Here is a 22,858-nt window from a genome sequence, read left to right on the forward strand (position 1 = left end):
GGCAAAACCAAGGAGGCAGGAAAAAGATGATACCAGTTACACATCCCTGGAAACTCAGAATGTGCAGCACCAGGAGTGAACCCTAATGTAAACTGGACTTGGAGTGGTGGTGATGTTAATTGGTGTAGGTTCATCAGTTGCGGTGAATGTACTGCCTTAGTGTTACCGACTAATCTCAGTTGGGTCCTTATTGTCAGCTCCCAGTCAAATCCTCAGAAAGATGGGGCAAAAGGCAGGTGGAGTTCTGCAGAAGGCTATCTGCAGCAATTCTTTCCCCTCTATGAATTCCCTAAGTTTTTAGGTACGACGCTTGGGAAAGAATTTGAGGTGGACAAAGGCTTCTTGAGCCAATGACAATTTATTACAGGAACCCAGAGAAATTTATACCCTTCACCAGTGAGATTAATAATAGGAGAAAAAGGAAAGGGAAGGGGGGCAATCACAGCAAAACAATAGTAAATTACATATAAACAAAGTAAATGACTAGTCCAGCATTTAGGAGATTAACTCCTCCGATATCGCAGCAGGGCAGGTCCAAAGGTAAATTCCAAAGGCAATACAGGCACGCCCAAGGCCCAGGGCTTGGAGAATACGCCTTCTCATGGAATCTTCTTTTGCTTTCTTTTTTGAAGTTTCCATCTATATCCAAATGACAAGCATGGGGAGATGTGGCGTCCAGGGAGATGCGATGGACGTCTCTCAGATCTCATCCGCCTTGCCTTCTGAAGTCTGAAAGCTTACAAAAACTCACAACACAGCTTGGCAAATAAGACACCACAAATAACACTGTGAAGTTCTTGGATTTAGTTGTCAGATGTATTTCCTTGACTGCTGAACACTCTTTTTTAGACAAAAGCCTATTAAAGGCCTATTGGTCTCTAATAATCCATTTCCTTATCACAAACCCTCTGCAACCTGCTTCTAACTTTCTAATTCCTTTCTTTCCCAGTCGGGACGTTCTTATGATAAGCTCTTCTTCATGAAAAAGTGCTTTCTTACTCTTACGGTATTTCCTTTCCTTCATACATATATATTTAGAATATCTGTCCTTTATTTTGTCATTTTCATTTCTAGCCATGCGGCATTCTCCCTGTTTTGGGGAACGCTCACACTGGGCGTGAAGGTCAACAATCTTTCTCCTTGGCTCTATTGTATTTTGGCAATTAAGCTGTCCTTCAGTCAAATTGCTTTGAAGTCACACCCAAAGTTTCTAGGCAGGGTCTCAAGGGTAAACAAAGTTTCCTTAAACTGAGCTACCGGTTACCGGAGTTAATAGCTTAACCTAGTGATAGGAGTGAGGATCGGAGACCCTTTGTGATTGCTGCAGCTGGAATGCTTATCACAGCATCTGAGTTCTGGCCAGTTTTTTCCTTACTATTGAGCAAAGCCAAGGACGTTTATTTCCACGGACTCAATTTCTGATCTCACATCATCAGAGCAATTCGTGTAGAGAGTTAAAAGAATACCAAGAGAATAATAGTTATGAAGGATATCTAAAGTGGGGGATATTTTTTGCCAGAGACGATACCTCTTTCTCGGGGCTTTTTGCCGAGTTTTACTATGTGGAGTGGGGTCTTCAACACATAGATGCCGAGGCAGCAGGATGTCTTGGCACCTTAGTGTGGTCTCTTCATAGTGGCGGAGGTATTTGGGGGGGGGATGGGGAGAGGAATCACAGGCATAAAGGAACACTACTTTCTGTTTTTCTGTGAACATAAAACTTATCTAAAATAAATAAAAATTAGGAAGTATGTATTTAGCCAGGCATGGTGGCATGTACTTATAATTCCAGCACTTGGAAAGTTGAGACAGGAGGATCGCAGGTTTGCAGCCAGCCTCAATGACTTAGTGAAGCCCTCCACAATTTAATGAGACTCTGTTTCAAAATAATTAAAAAATAGGGCTGGGGGTATAGCTCAGAGATAGAATGCTCCAGAGTTCTATCCCCAGTATCTATCTCTCTCTCTCTCTCTCTCTCTCTCTCTCTCTCTCTCTATCTCTATCTCTATCTCTATCTCTCTCTCTCCCTCCCTCCCTTCCCCCCCCCCCACTCGAAGTGTGACACTCTGTTGGGCATGGTGGTGCATGCTTGTAATCTCAGCATTTGGGAGGCTGAGACAGGAGGATCATGGTTCATGGACAGCCTCAGCTACTTAGTGAGGCCCTTTGCAACTCAGTGAGACCCTGTTTCAAAAATAAAGAATAAAAAATAGGGCTGGGGATTAGTTCGGAGGTAGAATGCCCCTGGGTTCCATCCCCAGTACTGCAATAAATAAATAAATAAATAAATAAATAAATAAATAAATAAATAAAGCGTGACACTCTGATACTTTCATTTCAGGCCCAGAATAAAGAGACCAATGTTTTAGCAGCTGCAAAGGTGATTGACACCAAATCTGAAGAAGAACTTGAAGACTATATGGTTGAGATTGACATATTGGCATCTTGTGATCACCCAAACATAGTGAAGCTCCTGGATGCCTTCTATTATGAGAACAATCTCTGGGTAGGTTTTTTCTGTTAATCTGTGGCGTGGCCACGATGAGCCAGTTGTCCGAAAGAGGGTGTGAAGGCATTTTTTATTGTTACTTCTATTAAGTACTTTTGGTTATTTATGGTACTTGAGTGAGAGTTGATCTGCAAATGAGAGATCTGTTAACTATATAATTTTCCTTAGCTCCAACAGATGATGTTCCTGTTTAGGTTTCTTATTGTACCAGATGCATTGTGATTGTCTGACATTGGGTCCGGGTGGAAACATGTGGTTTAAAAATATTAACTCAGTACTTGGGAGGCTGAGACAGGAGGGTCTGAGGTTCGAGGACAGCCTTAGCAAGTAGTGAGCCTGTCATCAACCTAGTGAGACCTTGTTTCAAAATAAAAATGAAAAATTAGTCTGGTAGCTTGGGGGTAGAAAGCCCCTGGGTTCAATCCCAAACACACACACACACACACACACACACACACACACACACACACACACGTATGTATGTATATATATGTATATACATGTATGTATGTGTATGTATGTATGTATGTATGTATATGTGTGTATGTATATAAAATTTTCCCAATATTGAATTTCATCAAATATGAAATTAGACGTTTTTGTTTGTAACTTAAATTTAAGTGTGGTTTAATAATTGATAAGCTTTCTTTGTTTTCCTAGAAATTGCTTATACTTATTTTATCCTAAAGTTTTTGCAACTCATATAATTAACTATAAAATAATTCGTCATTGTTGTCTTCTTGTTGTTGTTGTTGTTGTTCTTATTTGTGTGTGGTGCTGGGGATTGAACCCAAGGGCATTCTACCTTTGATCTACATACATCCCCAGCACTATTTTATTTTTATTTTGAAACCATCTCACTAGGTTGATGACAGTCTGACTACTTGCTGAGGCTGCTGTGGAACCTGGGATCCTCCAGTCTCAGCCTCCCAAATACTGGTATTATAAGCATGTGCCACTATGCCCAAAGATACTTATAAGTGTTAAATATCTTTATCATCAGGCTCAATGTCATTGCTTGATATAGTGGCTAAGGTAGTATACATACATTTAATTCATTTTAATGAAAATAGGTACAAATAGATACAGAAATAAAATATTAATATTCATTATGATAACGACTCAGTCATTTGTTCTATACCAATTTTTTAAAATTGGGTTTAATCAAGAGAGCTATTTATTTATTTATTTTTATTTTTTGTGGTACTAGGAGTTGAACCCAGAGGCATTCTATTTCTGAGCTACACCCCTAGACTGATTTTATTCCTTATTTGGAAACAGGGTCTCACTAGGTTGCCGAGAGCCTCACTAAATTGCTGAGGCTGTCCTTGAAGCTATGATCCTGTTGTCTCAGCCTCTCAAGTACTGAGATTGCAAGTATGCATCACCAAGCCTAGCTTTCAAGAGAGGTTTTTTTTTTTTTTGTTTTTGTTTTTTTTTTTGGTACTAGGGATTGAATCCAGGGGCATTCTACCTCTGAGCTATATCCCAACCCCATTTTTTATTCCTTATTTTGAAACAGGGTCTCATTAAATTGTGGAGGGCCTATGTAGCTGAGGCTGGCTGTGAAACTCTTGTCCTCCTGTCTCAGCCTCCCAGGTACTGAGATTACAAGTATGCACTACCCCCCCTGGTTTAAAAGAGCTTTTTAAAATGGAGTTTATGTTTTTCTCCTTAAAGAAAGAAACAAGGTATTATGAGAAAAGAGTAAGCAACATAAAGAATGTCTGACTGGAAATCAAAAAAGCCTATATATTTTGGTCCTAGTGCTGCCAGTTAGAAGTTTGGATTAATTAGTTAACCTTTATGAGTCTGTTTACTCATTTATAGCATAAATAATGTTTTACCTCCTAAACTAATTTTCAGATATTATAATGACTTTGAAAACAGTTTGTAATTGGCAAACACCTAGAAAAATAAAGCACTTTTGTAGTGAAGGGATAAAGAGCAGGGACTATACAATTTAATTTTTTTTGTGTGTGTGTGTGGTACTGGGGATGAAACCCATGGACATTCTATCTCCAAGCTACATCCCCAGCCTGATATTTATTCTTTATTCTGAAATAGGGTCTCACTGGGTTGCAAAGGGCCTCACAAAGTAGCTGAGGCTGTAGTGAACTGTAATCCTCCTGTCTCAGCCTCCCAAACCTGGGATTACAAGCCTGTGCCACCATGCCAGGCCTTAAATGTTATTTTTTTTAAAAAAAGATACAGTTATTATTAATGTGGTGTCTTCTATAAATAGTTGTCCAGGGCTCTAGCAAAATGTTTTCAAAGATTAGAATGAAAATGAATTTCTAGACAATTTAATAATAGATATTTACTTGGAACTGTTGTAGAATAAAAATTTGGATGACTATGAGGTGCAGTTTAATGGGAGACATAGATAATAAAATAATCACAAGAAGCATACAATTATAACTGGTAAGGGTTCAGATGGAAAGGTACATAGTAGTATTATATCTTATTAAGGAGCTCAAGAAGAGCCTTCATCAGAAAGTGATAATTGAGTTAGAATCTAACTTTTGTGTGTGTGTGTGGTACATGGGGTAGAACCCAGGGGCATTCTACCCCCCACCTCCCAGATACTCAGGGAGGCATTCTACCTCCCAGCTACACCCCCAGCCTTTTTTGTGTGTGGTACTGGGGTTCCTGGAAGCCCTTCTACCTCCGGGCTACACTCCCAGACCTATTTTTTTATTTTTGGAAACAGGGTCTCCTAAGCCAGCGCGGCTGGCTTCGAACCTGCACGATCCTCCTGTCTCCGCCTCCCAAGCGCGGGGATTACAAGCGTGCGCCACCATGCCCGGCGCCACCCCCAGCCTTTTAAAAAAATTCTTTATTTTGAAAGAGGGTCTCACTGAGTTGCAAAAAGCACTTCTCTAAGTAGCTGAGGTTGTCCTTGAACCACAATCCTCCTGTCTCAGCCTCCCAAATGTTGGGGTTACAAGCGTGAGCCACCACGCCTGGCTCATCAGAATTTATTCTTATTAAACAATATATTTGATCACTTAAGTCACATAAGTTACCTTGAAATGAGAGTAATAGAACCTTTCAGTATGGCAAAATGGTTATATAATAGTACTGTACTGAATAAAAATTCTGTAACTGGTAATTTTAGAGAAGCAAGGACACTAAAAATGGTCCTTAAAGCACACACGCTTCAGCAAAATCTTAGCTGTGTATCACTTAAGACTTGTAACTTTTTGACAAAGAAAATTTTCATGTTTTGCATATTACTAGGGAAATATTATTTCCCTAGCTTAGGTTATTTGATAGCTGTTCTTTGTGACTTTTGCTAAATTGAGGAAAGAATTCTGAAACTCAGTGTAGTAGTGACACATGCTTTTTTTGCATGCAGATCCTCATTGAATTTTGTGCAGGTGGAGCAGTGGATGCTGTGATGCTTGGTAAATACCTTTTTATTCTATATGTTTTATCTTAAATTTTATTTAAAAGGATTTTAACTTGATATTTATAAATTAAAATTATAAATTTATTTATAAATAAAATTTATAAAATAAAATTGTTGGATGAGGTTCAGTGAATTAAAACGTCAGCTCTATATATTTGTATTTTTGAATAACTATAATAAATTCTAAAATGAACTGTTAAATATAATATGTCAGGGAAATAATCTTGTGGGTATTTAGCTCTTCTAAAATAAAATCAATCCATATGAACTTTGACAAACTCACAGTGATGATTTATATAAAGTGTATAGCTCAGTGCTATGTTTTCATTAAAATAGTCTTTTTTAATTTACTTTCTCCCTGTAGAACTTGAGAGACCATTAACCGAGTCCCAAATACAAGTAGTTTGCAAGCAGACTTTAGAGGCATTGAACTACTTACATGATAATAAAATCATACATAGAGATCTAAAAGCTGGCAACATTCTTTTTACCTTAGATGGAGATATTAAGTTGGGTAAGTTATTCACTTAAAACATTTGAATTTGTGCTCAGAAATCTACTCCTGAATGTATGTCTTTTTATTGCTGCTCAAATAGATGAAACATGGAAAACTACTCCTTATTAGTGTTTTAAACCCTTCCTTTATCTGGGTGTGGTGGCGCATGTTTGTAATCTCAGTACTTGGGAGGCTGAGACCAGAGGATCAAAGGTGTGAGCCTCAGCAAGTAGTGAGACTCTCAGCCACCTAGTGAGACCCTGTTAAAATAAAAATAAACAGGGCTGGGGGTATAGATCAGAAGTAGAATGCCCCTGGGTTCAATCCCCAGTACCCCCCCCCCAAAAAAAAAGTAAACTCTTCCTTTCATAAATATACATTAACTCCCTGAATTCATTCCTATAGGCATTTAATGAAAAGAGTTTATTTTTACTTATTTTTTAGTACGGGGAATTGAACCCAGGGGCATTCTATCTCTGGGCTACAACCCCAGCTCCCTCCCCTCTATTTTTACTCAGTCTCACTAGGCTGCCGAGGATCTTACTGTTGCTGAGGCTGGTCTCCAACCTGCTATCAGCCTCCCAAGTACTGGGATTATAAGAGTGGACCACTATACCCAGTTATACAAAGACACTTTAAAAAGAGAATAGGAATTTTTTTTTAATTTCCCAAAGGGGCATTCTACAACTGTGAGTTACCTTCCCAGCCATTTTATTTTTCACTTTGTTTTTATTTTGAGACAGAGAGTCTTGCTAAGTTTGCTGAGGCTGGCCTTGAACATGCCGTGCTTCTGCCTCAGCCATCTGAGTCACTGGAATTACAAGCCTGTGCCACCATGCTTGGCAAAAAGGGCTAACTTTAAAAGACTGGTTAATTTTTCCCTTAAATTTTTGTATATAGATTTAATACTTTATTTTTAAATTTTATTTTATTTTTATTTGGTGGTACTGGGGTTCCTGGAAACCCTTCTACCTTCAGGCTACACTCCCAGACCTATTTTATATTTTTATTTGGAAACAGGGTCTCTTAAGCCAGCACAGCTGGCTTCAAACCTGCGCGATCCTCCTGTCTCCACCTCCCAAGCGTAGGGATTACAAGCGGGCGCCACCACACCCAGCTTAGATTTAATACTTTAAAATATTTTGCATTTAGAGTATAACATACTATAGTACTATAACTCCGTTTTATTTTTATTTTCAAAAATTATGTCTAGTAGGTTTTTTAGTTTTATACTCTTATTTTATTGGTATGGCACCTTAGATAATCCAACAAAGTAACCTTACATTCCAAAAAGATGCCTACAAAAGTATTAACATTAAAAAAACCTTTTTTTTTTTGGTACTGGGGATTTAACCCAGTGGCATTCTACCTCTGACCTAACCTCCAGCCCTGTTTTATTTTACTTTTTTGAAACAGGGTCTAAGTTGCTGAGGCTGGCCACGAACCTGGGATCCTCCTGTCTCAGCTGCCCAAATACTGGGATTACAAGTGTGCACCAGCATGCTCAGCTTAATTTAGTTTTGTTTTTTATACTGAAGCAATAAATGATTCATTTCATAAGAACAGTTAGATACAGATTTTAGATTGGTGATTTCATATATATACATATAAATAAAAGATGCAACCTTATTTATTTATTTATTTATTTATTTATTTATTGCGGGTCTGGAACCCAGCGGCATTTCACCTCCGAGCTTCACCCCCTGCCCTATTTTATTTTGAAACAGGGTCTCACTAAGTTGTGGAGGGCCTCACTAAGTAGCTGAGACTGTCCGCGAACCGCGATCCTCCGGTCTCAGCCTCACGAATGGTGGGATTACAAGTGTGTGCCACCACGCCTGGCTGCAACCCTCTTTATATTCAAAATACAAAGTTTAAAAAAAAATCTAGTGATGGAGTCTTCATTTGCATAATTTAGAAAGATATTAATGTACAATCTATATTCAAAGGCCATATTAATACCAATGATTATAACCATTTTACTTTGTTTTGTCAATATACTAAATAGGCAGTATACTAAATTTGATCCTTTATTGTTAAAGATATAGAAAGCTACACAAAAAAAGTATAACTTAGTGTCTTTGTAGTTTTTTGGGCAGAAGCTTTAAAATCACCACCTAGGTAAAAAACCTTTAACTTTGACAGACACCCCAGTTCTTCCATTTGCCCATTTCAATCACTCCTCCTCCTCTTTACACACTTTGTTCGGACTCTTAATCACTTCCTCACATTTTTTTAGGGCTCAGTCATCCAGTGTTTATCTCTAGCATTAAAGTTTAAACTTGCCCATATAAATTTTTCTTTTTATAATGTACAGATTACCTCTCCATCCCTTATTATATATGATTTGCATTCTTATGGAGGTAATATCACCCTCAAGGAGCAAATCGATTCTTTGGGGAGAAAAAACAGTATCAAATATTACAGTGATTTGTGACTCCCCCAAAGGTCACAAATTTTAGCAGTGATTTTGGAAGGTGGTAAAAGAGGGCGGTCAAGATTAGAATGGTAGAGAACTTATTTCTATTTTGCTTACCCTTTAATAAGAATAGCCTTATTGAAGACTTGAAATGCCCCATTGAATACAATTAACCGTACTTGAAAGTTATCATTAATACTATTATATGATTACTTGTTTCAAGCGGATTTTGGAGTATCAGCTAAAAACACGAGGACAATTCAAAGAAGGGATTCCTTTATTGGCACACCATATTGGTAGGTATTTTTATGAATTTATAGTATTAGTCGTGTCAACAGTTACTATTACTGATTAATTTTATCCAAATCTATTATCTGTGTTGTTTGCAATAATGGTTCTTAAGTAAATATCTTGACTTTCAATTCTCTATCTTCATAGGATGGCTCCTGAAGTAGTTATGTGTGAGACATCGAAGGACAGACCCTATGACTACAAAGCTGATGTTTGGTCCTTGGGTATCACTTTAATAGAAATGGCTGAGATAGAACCACCTCATCATGAGTTAAATCCAATGCGAGTGCTGCTAAAAATAGCAAAATCTGAGCCCCCTACATTAGCACAGCCATCACGATGGTAAACTGCTCTAAACAAAGCTTTTTAAGAGGCAAAACGTAACATTTAATTCTAACTTTCCTGGGGTATTTACGTTTGGGTATGTGGTACAAAGACTACATGAATAAGAAAACAGATTTAGGTTATAGTTTCAAGACTTAAGAGCAAACAGTTATAACTGACTTTTCTCATGTACTTGAAAATATGAGTGAGTTGAGTTTTGCATGAAAAAGGTATTTTCTGTATTATGAGAAAGTGAATCATATATGCAGTTGATGTTTATTTGTGAAATTTAGTATAATAGAATGTTTTTTTATATTTTGCATACTTGTGAATGTATGGCTATATCTTAATGATCAGCTGTGTACCTACGTGTCTAACATGTATTTATAGAATAAGTTTTATAAAACCTTATTCTCATTAATAATTTCTCACTAAGATTTTATTTTCATCAATTTTCTTGTACTGATTTTATTTTCATCAATTTTCTTATATTGATTTCTTATATCAATTTTATTTTCATCAATTTTCTTTCTTAATAATGAAAAATAAGCATAATTATAACAAGGAATTTTGCTTGATTTCAATAGCTAGAAAGTAAAATAGAATGCCATTGTTAAAATTTTATTTTGAAGGTCTTCAAATTTTAAGGATTTTCTAAAGAAATGCTTGGAAAAGAATGTGGATGCCAGGTGGACTACCTCTCAACTACTGCAGGTAAAACAGGGATAGTATGACAGCAGTGGGTCATATCATTTTAACATCTCTTTAAAAGAATATAATTAAAATTTTTTTTTTTGCAGTTTTGGGGATTAAACTCAGGAACATTCTATTTCGGACTTACACCCCAGCCTTATGGGATCTCACTAAGTTGTGGAGAGCTTCACTAAGTAGTTGAAGCTGGTGGCAAATCTGCAAGCCTCCTGTCTCAGCTTCCCAAATACTGAAATTACAAGCATGTGCCACCACACCTGGCTTTATTCTTTTTTTTTTTTAAGTTCTTTTTTTTTTTTTGTGGTACTGAGGATAGAACCCAGGGGCATTCTATCTCTGACCTATACCCCCAGCCCTATTTTTTATTTTTTATTTTGAAACAGGGTCTCACTAACTTGTAAAGGGCCTCACTAAGTAGCTGAGGCTGGCCATGAACCTGCGATCCTCCTGTCCCAACCTCCCAAGTACTGCTTTTACAAGTGTGTACCACCATGCCCAGCAAAAATATATTTTAGTTTCATTTTCTCTGTGGAAAGCCAAAATATATGGTATAGTACTTATTATTTGATTTACAAACATGTGCTGACATTGCTAACATTCAGGGTTTTTTTTGTTTGTTTTTTGTTTTTTTTTTTGCGGGTCTGGGGATGGAACCCAGGGACATTCGACCTCAGGCTACACCCTCTGCCCTATTTCTTATTCTTTATTTTGACAGAGGGTCTCACAAAGTTGCAGAGGGCCTCATTAAGTAGCTGAGGCTGTCCGCGAACCGTGATCCTCTGGTCTCAGCCTCCAGAATGCTGGGATTACAAGCGTGCGCCACCACGCCCGGCTATTGTTGACTTTTAAAAAGTGTTAAAGTGATTGGATAATTTAATTTTGATTTATAGCAGGACCTGTTTGAAATATTTGAAATAAAAAATTGTCAATTAATATTATAGGTAGATAAATAGAATAATAAATCTTGGGGGCAATTATTAGGAAAATTATTGTATAACTCTTACATTGTAGTGCTTTTGTCTGACCTATATATCTGGTGGTGAGAGAGGAAACAGGAAAAAATTGCCTTGCTGTGAGCAATAAGTATATCCCAGAAACACCTTCTAGTATTATTTCACAACTTCCACATTTAAAGGCCAGCTGTTCAGTATTCAGAGATGAATGAAGTATCTTCAGGAATATTAGAAGCATTTCAAAACCAAAAATAGATATGTGTAGATATGTTTTTTGGTACTGGAGATTGAACTGAGGGCATTCTAACTCCAAATTAAACCTCAAGTCTCTATTTTTTATTTTTGAAGTAGAATCTCATTAAGTTTTTGAGACTGGCCTAAACCTGCAATCCTCCTGTTTTAGCATCTCTAGTATGGGATTAAAGATATATGCCACTCTGCCTGACATTATTTGTAGATACTTTTGTTATTACTTTTGTGGTTTTTGGGGGGTGTTGCGGGGATTGAACCCAGAGGCATTCTACCTTCAAGTTATCCCCCCAGCTCAGTCTTTTTACTGAATTGTTAGGCTGGCTTTGTACCTGCAAACTCTCCTTCTCAGCTTCCCAAGTATTGGTATTACAAGCATGTGCCACAACACTTGGCTTGATTTTTTTTTTTTAACTGACACTTTTTTTTTGAGAGGGTGCTGGGGATTGAACACTGGACTTTGTGCATGCTAGGCAAGCACTATACCACTGAACTTCATCCCCAGCCCTTTTTTCTTTTGTCTTTTGACAGGGTCTCTCCAGGTTGCTAGGACTGGCCTTAGAATTGCAGTCCTTCTGCCTCAGCTCCTTAGTAGCTGGATTACAGGCTTAACTTTACTGTGCTTGGTTTAATTGAAGCATTGATATGATTCATATAGTCATTACTTTTTAAGAATCAATAATGTACTGGCTTAAATGTGCTTTAAATTTTAATTTAATTTAATTTAATTTTTTTTTTTTTTTGGTGGTAGTGAAGGTTAAACCCAGGAGGAACATTCTATGTCTGAACTATACCCCTAGCCCTATTTTATTTGAAGCAGGGTCTCATGGAAGTTACTGAGGGTCTCACTAAGTTGCTGAGTCTGACTTCAAACCTGTGATACCCTTGTCTCAGCTTCCCAAGTACTGGGATTACAGGTGCGGGCCACCATGCCTTGTTTAATTCTCCCCTTTTCTTTTGCTTTCCAGGTGTAATATTCTCTAAAATTGTGTTTTTCCTACACATAGTTTATAGTTTTACCTCATCAGGATGTGTGTTTTTGTGTTTGAAGTTTACTTTATAGGCAGGTATTTCAGTTGTTGTTAAGTATGCTCTTTTTAACGATCAACAGCATCCCTTTGTTACCGTTGATTCCAACAAACCAATTCGAGAATTGATTGCAGAGGCAAAGGCTGAAGTAACAGAAGAAGTTGAAGATGGTAAAGAGGAAGATGATGAGGAGGAAACAGAAAATTCTCTGGTCAGTATTTGGAAAGGAAATTTTATTTAGTTAGTTTTTAGAGTTGGAGTTTGAAGTGAGGTTGCATACCTATAAGAGATAACTGATGGGTGGCATTACAAAACCTTTAATTTTAAAGATAAGGGTAGGAGCCGGGTGTAGTGGTGCATGCTTGTAGTCCCAGTGCTTGGGTGGCTGAGACAGGGGGATTGCATAGGTTTGAAGCTATCCTCAGCTACTTAGGGAGGCTATTAGCAACCTTATTGAGACCCTGTTTCCAAATAAAATATAAAAAGTAGGTCTGCAGGTATAGCCCGGAAGTAGAAAGCTCCTGGGTTCCATCCCCAGTAACTAACACACACACACACACACACACACACACACACACACACACACACACACGATAAGGTTAGTGGCAAGATTGCGCCTTACTAACCATTTCTGTCATATTTATTACTGAATTATCAGTTCTTTAAATTATTTTTTATAGTTTCAGCAACTTTTATAGAATACAGATGTTAAATCATTTTTATATATGAGCATTGTTTTGAACACCATATTGAGGTCATGTTTTAATACTAAAAATATATAAAATCTTTTTTAGCCAATACCTGCAAGTAAGCGTGCCTCCTCTGACCTAAGTATCGCCAGCTCTGAAGAAGATAAACTTTCACAAAATGCTTGTATTTTGGAATCTGTCTCAGAAAAAACAGAACGCAGTGCTTCTGGGGATAAATTTAGCAGCAAAGTTCTTAACGAAAAACCCACCATTGATGAAGCTGAAAAGGTTGTGGAGAGTATTAATGAACATTTAAATGACGCTCATTTAGAAGCCATGGTTGAATTCCATGATAGAACAATAGCAGTCCAGGAAAATGGGAGAGAAGAGAAGAGACCCAAGCTTGAAAATCCACCTGACACAGAAGACCAAGAAACTATGGACATTAATTCAGTCAGCGAAGGAAAAGAGAACAATATAGTGATAACATTAGAAACAAATAACAAACATAACCTGAAACCTAAAGAAGAAAGGGATCAGGAAAAACAACAGATATTTGAAAATAAGTTTATAAAGTCTGAAGAAACTAAAGATACTATTATTCCAACAGTGGATTTAGTTTCTCAAGAGACAGGAGAAAAAGAGGCAGACATTCAGGCAGTTGATAATGACATTGGACTAACAATGGAGGATACCCAAGAGAAATTTGGAAAAGATGATGAAGCTCAAAAAGATGTAATCAGTGATACAAGCAGCGTGGTAGGAACAAATGAGGTGACAGATGTTGCTCACAAGGCAATTGAAAAGACCGAGGATGCTCAGAAAAATGATGAGCAAGAAGAGGTTGAAGTAGCACAGAAATTAATAAATAAGCCTATAGATGGTACTGAGGCTGGTGGTGCTGAGGAAACTCCTCCTGTTAAAGAAATAATTGAACCTAAAGAGGTAGTTCAAAGACGTGTAGAAGGCCAAAGTGAAGAGCAATTAATTAACAGTTCAGAGAGCATACTGGAGACCAGTGAGGAACCAGGGACAAATGAACTTGAGGAAGTTACTGAGTCAAGCGGCACTGAAAAAATAGAGGTTAGAAGTACAGAGATTGATGCTGACCAAAGGGCGCCAGGAAAGGAAACTCAGGATGCCCAGGAAGCCATCACTCAGATAGATAGAGAGGCAGAAGAAATTCCACGTGAAATGCCAATTAAAAGAGAACCTCAAGTTACTGCAGCTTCACAGCCCAGTGAACCTCAGCCTGTTCCAATACCCAGTATTAACATCAACTCTGAAGATGCAGAAAACAAAGGAGAAATAGGTGCTTTATCAAAAACTGAAGCTATTCTGCTACCAGAATCTGAGAATCAAAAAGAAAATGATACTGACTCAGGCACTGGTTCCACTGCTGATAATAGCAGCATTGACTTGAATTTATCCATCTCTAGCTTCCTAAGTAAAACAAAAGACAGTGGGTCAATATCTTTACAAGTAAGTGTATGTGAATCCTTATTGGGATTTTTCTCTTGTACTTGGGAATTAAGAGTTTATTGTTGTTTTAAAAATGAAACAGCATAAACAACCCCTTGAATTCTTTTTGGCTATTAAGGCAGTCAATGAAAAAGAACCAGGGATAGAGATTCTGAATATAATCTTTAAATATTTTTTGATAGGACCTACCTATTTTGCAAACCCGATGTAGATGAACAGTAGCATATAGTTGCTTAGTTCAATATTCATTCCTATATTGCTTGTGTCTCTAGATGTGATCTTAGCAAAGATTACTAATACGTGAAAGAATGAGCATTTGAAGAGTGATCTATTTTCAAGCACATTTAAGGTGTAAGCAGTCATTGACTTATCACTGGCTCATACACATGGTTACTTTTCACTTCTTCACAGTCATTGCTACTGCTGTGAGATGGGGAAACAAAACCAAAAACTAAGACCCAGAACACTTGAGCTTTTAAAAAATTCTTTAAGCTGGGTGTGGTGGCACACGCTTGTAATCCCAGCACTCAGGAGGCTGAGACAGGAGGATCACACAGGTTCAAAGCCAGCCTCAGCTACTTAGTGAGGCTCTCAGCAACTTAGTGAGACCCTGTTTCCAAATAAAATATAAAATAGGTCCGGGAACGTAGCCTGGGAGTAGAAGGCCCCTGGGTTCCATCCCCAGTACCACACAAATATAAATAAATAAAAAAATTCTTTAAAATGCTTAATTTTAATTTTGTTTGTTTTGAGAAAAGTTGGAGGTTTTAGAGCATAGTCCTCAAATCCTCGTGTGCATGAGTTACCAGAGAGAGTTATGTACAAGTTTAGGGCAATTCCTGAGAGTCAGTAATTGTAACAAAAGATCTTGTGGGATTTTTCTTTCATGAACTACTCTTTGGAAAATACTTCTTAGAGATTCTGGGTTGATAACTAATAGAAGGTGGAAAGCAGAAGCAACTGAAAACTGGCTTTAGAGAGGATGGGGCATGCCAGGTCAGCCTGCCTGTTTCCCCAACGTGTTATTTGTAGTGCCAGAATTTTCTTTTTTTCTAATTTACTTTGTCTTTCCAACTGAAACTTCACCAATCTGAAATTTATTCACTGACCTCTTTAAAATGCAAATACTTAAGTGAGAAAGAGATATTAATAGTGGATACTTTTGTAGGAGCTAAAGAAATGTGAAATTTGGAGGTGAAGGGAGGTAGCTTTGGTTGTTAGAGCGTGCCCGTGTTAGATTTTAGAGGACGTCTGGGGAGGCTGCTGTAGTCTAGGGTTAGGGAGAGAAGCACGAGGATCCTGAGGCCTAGAGGGTGACGCAGTAAGAGTTTGCAGGAGGGTGACACGGTGTCAGCAGCAAACTAAAATTCTAATGCCTGTTGAGTATTTTCACCGTCCACTTTTGCTCCCTCTACTTTCTAACCCTTTCCCCCATACTGAAAACAAGTAGTTATCTGCTCTCCACACTTAATCTGTTTACCAGACTATATTCATAGGAGCGTCATATTTCTGTTATTTCTTTTTGCATTTAAATACTATTGGCTACCTATTGAGGTTTGTTCTTAATAAGGAGCTTTTAGATGGTAGCTAGTAGGCAGATCTGGTACTTTGGGGTACAGTAGAGGGAGACACTGTTTTCTGGTGACTAAAATCACATGTCCAGCTCAAGACTGAAAAGTGCTGTCAGTATTTTTTTATTGGTTATATAGATTTTGATTCCCCATCATGGCAGTGTTTAAAACTTACCTGGGAATCTTTAAAAAAGTAGATTCCCAGTTGCCCTTGGACCTAATGGATTTCAATTTTTTAAAGGGATGCACCCTAAAAATTAGTTTTTCAATGTATTGTTAGTAAAATGCAGAAGTATCTGGGAAACCACAAAAGTAAAAAGATGAAGAAAAAATAGCTGACATGTTAATTATCTATTTGTGTGAAATATTCACTACTTCTTGTAGGGTCATAAAAGTTATATTTACACATCATCAAGATGCCTAGTTTCATTTTTAAAAACTTCCTTTCATTCGCAATGTTATGTGTAAGTCATATGAAGCTTAAGGAGTTATAACTGGTTCTACAGATGCTTTATATTCCTATTTTATATGTTTTTATTTTAAAGAAGAAATGTTTTCTCCTTCCAATGTGCTTTATATAAAGCCTAACTAAAATACAATCACACTTAGGAAACAAGAAGACAAAAGAAAACATTGAAGAAAACACGCAAATTTATTGTCGATGGTGTAGAAGTGAGTGTAACGACGTCAAAGATAGTTACAGATAGTGATTCCAAAACAGAGGAATTGAGGTTTCTTAGGTGAGTAGAGAAACAACATACTTAAAACTGGTTTGTATCTTCTTTTCTGTTTCTGCAAAGTCTGAAAAATAGAGAAACAGTGGTGTATTCTTGGCTGATTTTGGATTTTTTAAAATTACTTTTCTGTTATAATTTAAGTTTTTTTAACTGTCATTTCAAAGCTGTAACTTTTGTTCTTTCCCTCTGTCATTGCCATTACATTCCAACAGGCGACAAGAACTTCGAGAATTAAGATTTCTTCAGAAAGAGGAGCAAAGAGCCCAACAGCAGCTCAATGGCAAACTGCAGCAGCAGCGAGAGCAAATTTTCCGGCGCTTTGAACAAGAAATGATGGTAAAGTTTTAGATTTTTGTACTATTTTGAAATTAGTACTTTTAGAAAAACAAAACCCACTAGTAGGTTTTAGGATATATTTTCTGAATATGGTTTTTTTTCCTGGTATTTTGTGTTCTGGATGCCTTTTTAATCCTTTTTTCTTGAAAGGGTATTTCCTCCCAATCTTTGTAGCACTGATTTGTGGTGTGATGAGGTCTTTTTTTTCCAGTTAAAATCTGTCAGGAAAACTTAGTCATGAAACCAGTAGATAGTTTACAAAATTTTTAGATGTGCCTATTGCTGGATTATTTTTTAGTATTCCAATATGATCTTTCAGTTTAGAATTCAAGATTTTAAGCCAGTCTAGAGTAGTTTCTTCAAATTTGGCTTTTATTTAACTTGAGAGCTTTTTCAAAATACACTTTTTTCCCCTGGCTCCTACAGTTAAGCCTCTATGTCTCTGGTCATTGCTGTTAGATAATATAGTGCTGACTGGTGAAAGTTAATTGCCGAGTCCTTTAGTTTTTACTTGTTTCTAAAGTTAGAAAATAAGTTAGTAATATGATACAGAATCTTAATATCTTATGCTGAACATTTAGCTTAATGTAGGATACAGAATTAGAAATTACAAAAAAGATCATAGGACATAATATTCAAATTTTAAATATATTCCTTTTTCCATGTTATAATTTTAAGTGGTAAAGATTGTTTTGTGTGAAATGTGGTATTGTCAATTACTTGTACTTGATCATAACTGTAAATTCCTAAGAAAATATTGAAATTTTGTTCTCATTCTTACTAAAGTCTTTCTATCCCATTTTTCAGTTTTATGAAAACTCTTCTTTCCTATTGTTTTCCAAAATGTTTTGCTTTTCAAATTTTTAAAAAAGTCTTTTATAAATATTTAACTATACCCATATCCAAAATTGCATTATTATCATTTTATAAGTAGTAGTTTTTGTATTATTACTCAAGTATTATATAAAGAGTAGGCTTATGTTGAAAGAGTAGACTTGTAATTCTAAAAGAATATTTTTGAGAGGATCCTTGGGATTGATACCACTGAGCTATAGCCTCCCATTTTTTATATTTATATTTTATTTTTTGTTTCGTGATACTGGGAATTGAACACAGGGGTGCTCTGCCACGAAGCTGCTTATAAGCCCAATTCCTTCAAGTTATACCTCCAGCTCTATATTATTTTTTATTTTGAAACAGTCACTAAATTGCTAAGACTAGTTTTGAACCTGTGGTTCTCCTGTCTCAGCCTCCCAAGTATTAGGGATTACAAGTTTATGCCACCAGTCTCGCTAGCTCACACCTTTTTATTTCTTAATTTGAAACAGGGTCTCATTAAATTGCTGAGGCCAACCTTGAACTTCCTGTCTCAACCTCCCCTTGCCAAGTACTGGGATTACAGGCATGGGCCACTGCACCTAGCTTATTTTTTATTTTGAGATGGGTCTTAATAGGTTGCTGAGGCTGGCCTTGAACTTGTGATTCTACTGTATTAGCCTCCTTAGTTATTGGGATTACTGGCTTGTATCACCACACCCAGCTAATTCCAGAAGAGTTGTTTCAACAGAATTAGGATTTTAAGAATCATAATAAGGATCTGGGCATGGTGGAGCACACCTGTAGTCCCAGGTTCAAGGCCAACCTCTGCAACCTAGGAAGACCCCATTTCAGAGAAAAAGGTTGGGGGAGTAGCTTGAAGGTAGAATGAATGCCTCTGGGTGCAATTCCCAATACCAAAAGGAAAAAAAAATCATAGGAAGAGTAAATCTAAAAACAAGTTTAAAAAAAAAAGGCAAGCAGTGCTACATTATTAAAATAACTTCAAATGAGCCCTTTATTAAAAATTTTTATTGAGCCGGGCGTGGTGGCGCACGCTTGTAATTACCGCGCTTGGGAGGCAGAGACAGGAGGATGGCGCAGGTTCGAAGCCAGCCGTGCTGGCGTAAGAGACCCTGTTTCAAAAATATAAAATAGGTCTGGGAGTGTAGCCCGGAGGTAGAAGGGCTTCCAGGAACCCCAGCACCACCAAAAAAAAAAATTATTGAATAAATGCTGACATTCTGATTTTACTGATTCATAGCAATTGGGCAATCCTCTGGATTGTCTAAGATTTTACTTTTTTTTTTTTTTGATACTAGGGATTGAGACCAGGGACATTTTATCTCTGAGCTGTACCTCCAGCCTTTTTTATTTTTTATTTTGAAACAAGGTGTTGCTAAGTTTCTGAGGCAGACTTCAAACCTGTGATCCTTCCATATCAACTTCTCAAGTATTCATATTACAGGTGTGCATTACCATGCCCAGCTGGATTGTCTAAATTTTTTCAACATTCTACTACGTGTATAATGAAAGTGAACATTTACGTGTTTTAAGAAATTGCTACTCACCTTTTTGAAAATTTTTATTTTAGTGTAGTGTATCTGATCTGTTAATTATTGCAAAGATTGTATCACATCACAAAATTTAAATACTAGTTATGTGCTATTAGTAAAAATCTTCAGTATAATAAGTTAGTGTGAGTGATAGAAAAATTAAATAAACTTAAGCTACATAATTTTTCAGAGTAAAAAGCGGCAATATGACCAGGAAATTGAGAATCTAGAGAAGCAGCAGAAACAGACTATAGAACGACTAGAACAGGAACACACAAATCGTTTGCGAGATGAAGCCAAGCGCATTAAAGGAGAACAAGAGAAGGAGCTGTCCAAATTTCAGAATATGCTAAAGAACCGAAAGAAGGAGGTATGTGTAACTACTATTTTAAATTACTGAGGCTATTTTTAACAAGTAAATTTAAGACTAAGGGATTATGAATAATATGTGATAGTTAAATAATATTCATTATTTTACTTTTCCCAACAGTGAGAGCGGTAGTACTAAGGTCAGATGATATTCCCATTTTACTGCCAAGAATACTGGAGTAAAAAACATTTTAGTGGCTTGGTCAGGTTCAATAATTACCACTAAATGTCTAGCTAAAGCTAAACCAAGTCTTCAAATGAAGTCTAATCCATATTCCAGCGTCCATTTTTTTTTAGTACAACATTTAAGGCCTTGTACAGAAATACAAGTTTTTAATTAATTTAATTTGTTGGTGGTTTCTAGTAGCAGTAATAATTTTATTTCTTATTATTTGCCTATCATCTTTTAATTCTTACTTTAGCTTGATTAGCTTTAGATTTTCTTGGACATTGTGCCAAACAATCCGGTAACTTGAAATTCAAAATAACACCAATAATGTCATCAAATTGTGAGATATTTTGAAGAATTTTTGGTAAAAAATACCTGTAAAGTCATTTAACTGCAATGAGTTTTTCCATCTTTCCTGAAGTGATTTCATAGTGTTATAAAAATTATTTGCAGTATTATTTATCATAAAAAATTGCATTGATTCACAAGGAAGATTTCTACATATTATTGTATCTTTTTGTCTCCCAACTAAAATTTTGAGAATTTTATATCTAAACAATTTTCAGAAATAATTTTATGATTAACTCTACATCTTTGGATGGAAAATTTACCTTTCATGATCTAAAAGACTCCTGGGAAATAATTATGATCAATACCATTTAGGTAGGAACAAAAATGATCTCAGCCAAGAGAGTAAATGCTTTTGCACTTTTGTTACACATCTCAGACATTCAGATTGACTTTTGCTAAAGTCAGTCAATATATAATCATATTATTTCTTTACATATAAAAGACATATAGTCACATTATAAATTATGAAGAAATTTGAACATCAGACTGATGAATATTAAGAATGTGCTTTAAATAGGATAGAGTTGAATATTAATAAATACAATGTATACTAGAATTTCTTTCTGTAAAGATGAGTGGTATGTAATTTTATTTGATGTACTATCAGTTCTAAGAATTAGTTTTGTTATTACTTATTATGTTACACATAGAATTGCTCTATATACCTTGATGGAGATATTTTTATTTTTTTTAAAGCCATGGTAGTTTTTTTGGAGAGGTTATTTGTATCAGATTAAAAATCGTACATGTAAAATATGACTTAATTCTAAATATATAAGATTCTAGTTATTGTTACTGTTTTTGTTACTGTTTTGAGGTAGTAGAACTTAAGCCGACATGTTTAAGATTATGATATGCATATTTTAAATAACCATATTATGTATTCTTCCTTATTGCTAAACTTCTTGCATTTGGGGATGCGCTTCCTTTTATTGGTGATTTGGTTTTATGAGGGATTATTGATGGGAAATTTTAAATATACTCTATTAAATCAAAAGCAGTCTTTCTATTACCATCAATGGCATGTGGTGATTTGGAATCTGGTTTCTTTTGGTGCTTCTACTTATAAACACATGATTGTTTTTCATAGTTAGATTACAGGTCTCTTGGTAGATGAGATTCACATCTAGAGTTTCAAAATGATTAAAAAAGGAACTCTAAAATATACTTTATAATGTACTTTAATCTGGTATAATAGACCACAGTTTATTAAGCTTATTTTAAGAGTGCTTATGTTACTGATTTTAAGTTGATGAGCATGGTTAAAAATTGTCACCAAAGGAGAATGTTATTCTAATCCTACAGAAAGTCATCAGATTTTTTTGCTTTTTATCCTACCATGTATAAAATGGTGTGTTTTATATAAAAACTAGTATGGATTTATTTCTCCTTTGTGTATTCTAAGACTTGCTTTTCTTCCCTCCCCTCAGTCTAATTAAGTGGATTTCATTGAGTTATTTCTTGAGTATTATCAAGCCATTTAAAGAAGTTTGCACTTTTATAAATGGCTTTAGCTTTTCTTATGCCCACTGTTTCAAACAATGTTAATAGATGTGTTTGTAATTTTATAATCTTTCAAGAAGGTCATTTGAGTTTATTTCCTTTATACTTAATACTGTAAATAATCCTTCATTGATTTTCTTTGGGTCTTTAAGAGAGAAAATGATATATAGGGATAATTACACAACTAACCTTTATGTGGTGTAATGCTCCTTTCTGCACTGAGATTAAGCATGCTCTGTCCTTTATTCTTTTCCACTAAACTAACACTTTTACTAATGCATGTGGAAAGGAACTTTCTGACCACTCGACTATTTGGTTAGATGCTTGTCTGCTCACATAAGTGCTTGCTGTGGAGAAAGTATTATCTCCCCACCTCCTGCATGCTGTACACTGTAGGTTATAAATGAAGTGGAGAAAGCACCCAAAGAGCTGAGAAAAGAGCTCATGAAACGCAGGAAAGAGGAGCTTGCACAAAGCCAGCATGCTCAGGTAACAGCAGCAGCTTAACGCTACTAAACTCAGAAAGCAAACCACAGTTGAAAGGGTAGATTCTAACTGTAATTATATACATACGATGTCAAACTTCTCCCCATCCAGAGCAGGATCTTCCTTTTGAAGCTCTTAAGTTTACACCATTGGTGACATTTAAATTTACTAATATGGCCAGGCATGGGGGCACACACTTGTAATCCCAGCATTCGAGAGGTGGAGACCAGAGGATCATGGTTTGTGGGCAGCCTCAGCTACTTAGCGGGCCCTTTGCAACTTAGACCCTGTTTCAAAGACTAAAAACTAGGGCTAGGGGTGTAGCTTTGAGGTAGAAGGCCCCTGGGTTCCATCCCCAGTACTGCAAAAAAAAACAAAAACAAACAAGCAAAAGTTA

The 22,858-nt window shown here is 36.4% G+C and overlaps 1 protein-coding gene across 2 annotated transcripts in view; it reads left to right on the forward strand.

The window, feature by feature from the left end:
* Positions 1 to 22,858, forward strand: part of SLK (STE20 like kinase) — a gene marked incomplete at both ends in the record, with an annotated part of 53,136 nt that overhangs the window by 16,188 nt on the left and 14,090 nt on the right. The window contains 12 exons of one of the 2 annotated variants that reach the window (XM_080694094.1): positions 2,342 to 2,506; positions 5,871 to 5,919; positions 6,289 to 6,438; positions 9,063 to 9,135; positions 9,278 to 9,472; positions 10,087 to 10,168; positions 12,479 to 12,607; positions 13,191 to 14,567; positions 16,748 to 16,878; positions 17,088 to 17,211; positions 19,774 to 19,953; positions 22,372 to 22,464. In XM_080694094.1, coding sequence (XP_080550220.1) covers positions 2,342 to 2,506; positions 5,871 to 5,919; positions 6,289 to 6,438; positions 9,063 to 9,135; positions 9,278 to 9,472; positions 10,087 to 10,168; positions 12,479 to 12,607; positions 13,191 to 14,567; positions 16,748 to 16,878; positions 17,088 to 17,211; positions 19,774 to 19,953; positions 22,372 to 22,464 — 2,748 coding nt within the window. The remainder of the gene's footprint in view (positions 1 to 2,341; positions 2,507 to 5,870; positions 5,920 to 6,288; positions 6,439 to 9,062; positions 9,136 to 9,277; positions 9,473 to 10,086; positions 10,169 to 12,478; positions 12,608 to 13,190; positions 14,568 to 16,747; positions 16,879 to 17,087; positions 17,212 to 19,773; positions 19,954 to 22,371; positions 22,465 to 22,858) is intronic. The other variant, XM_080694095.1, reaches the window with a different exon arrangement.

Source organism: Muscardinus avellanarius (assembly GCF_963383645.1).
Source record: "Muscardinus avellanarius genome assembly, chromosome: 4".
In the NCBI taxonomy this organism is placed as follows: Eukaryota; Metazoa; Chordata; class Mammalia; order Rodentia; family Gliridae; genus Muscardinus; species Muscardinus avellanarius.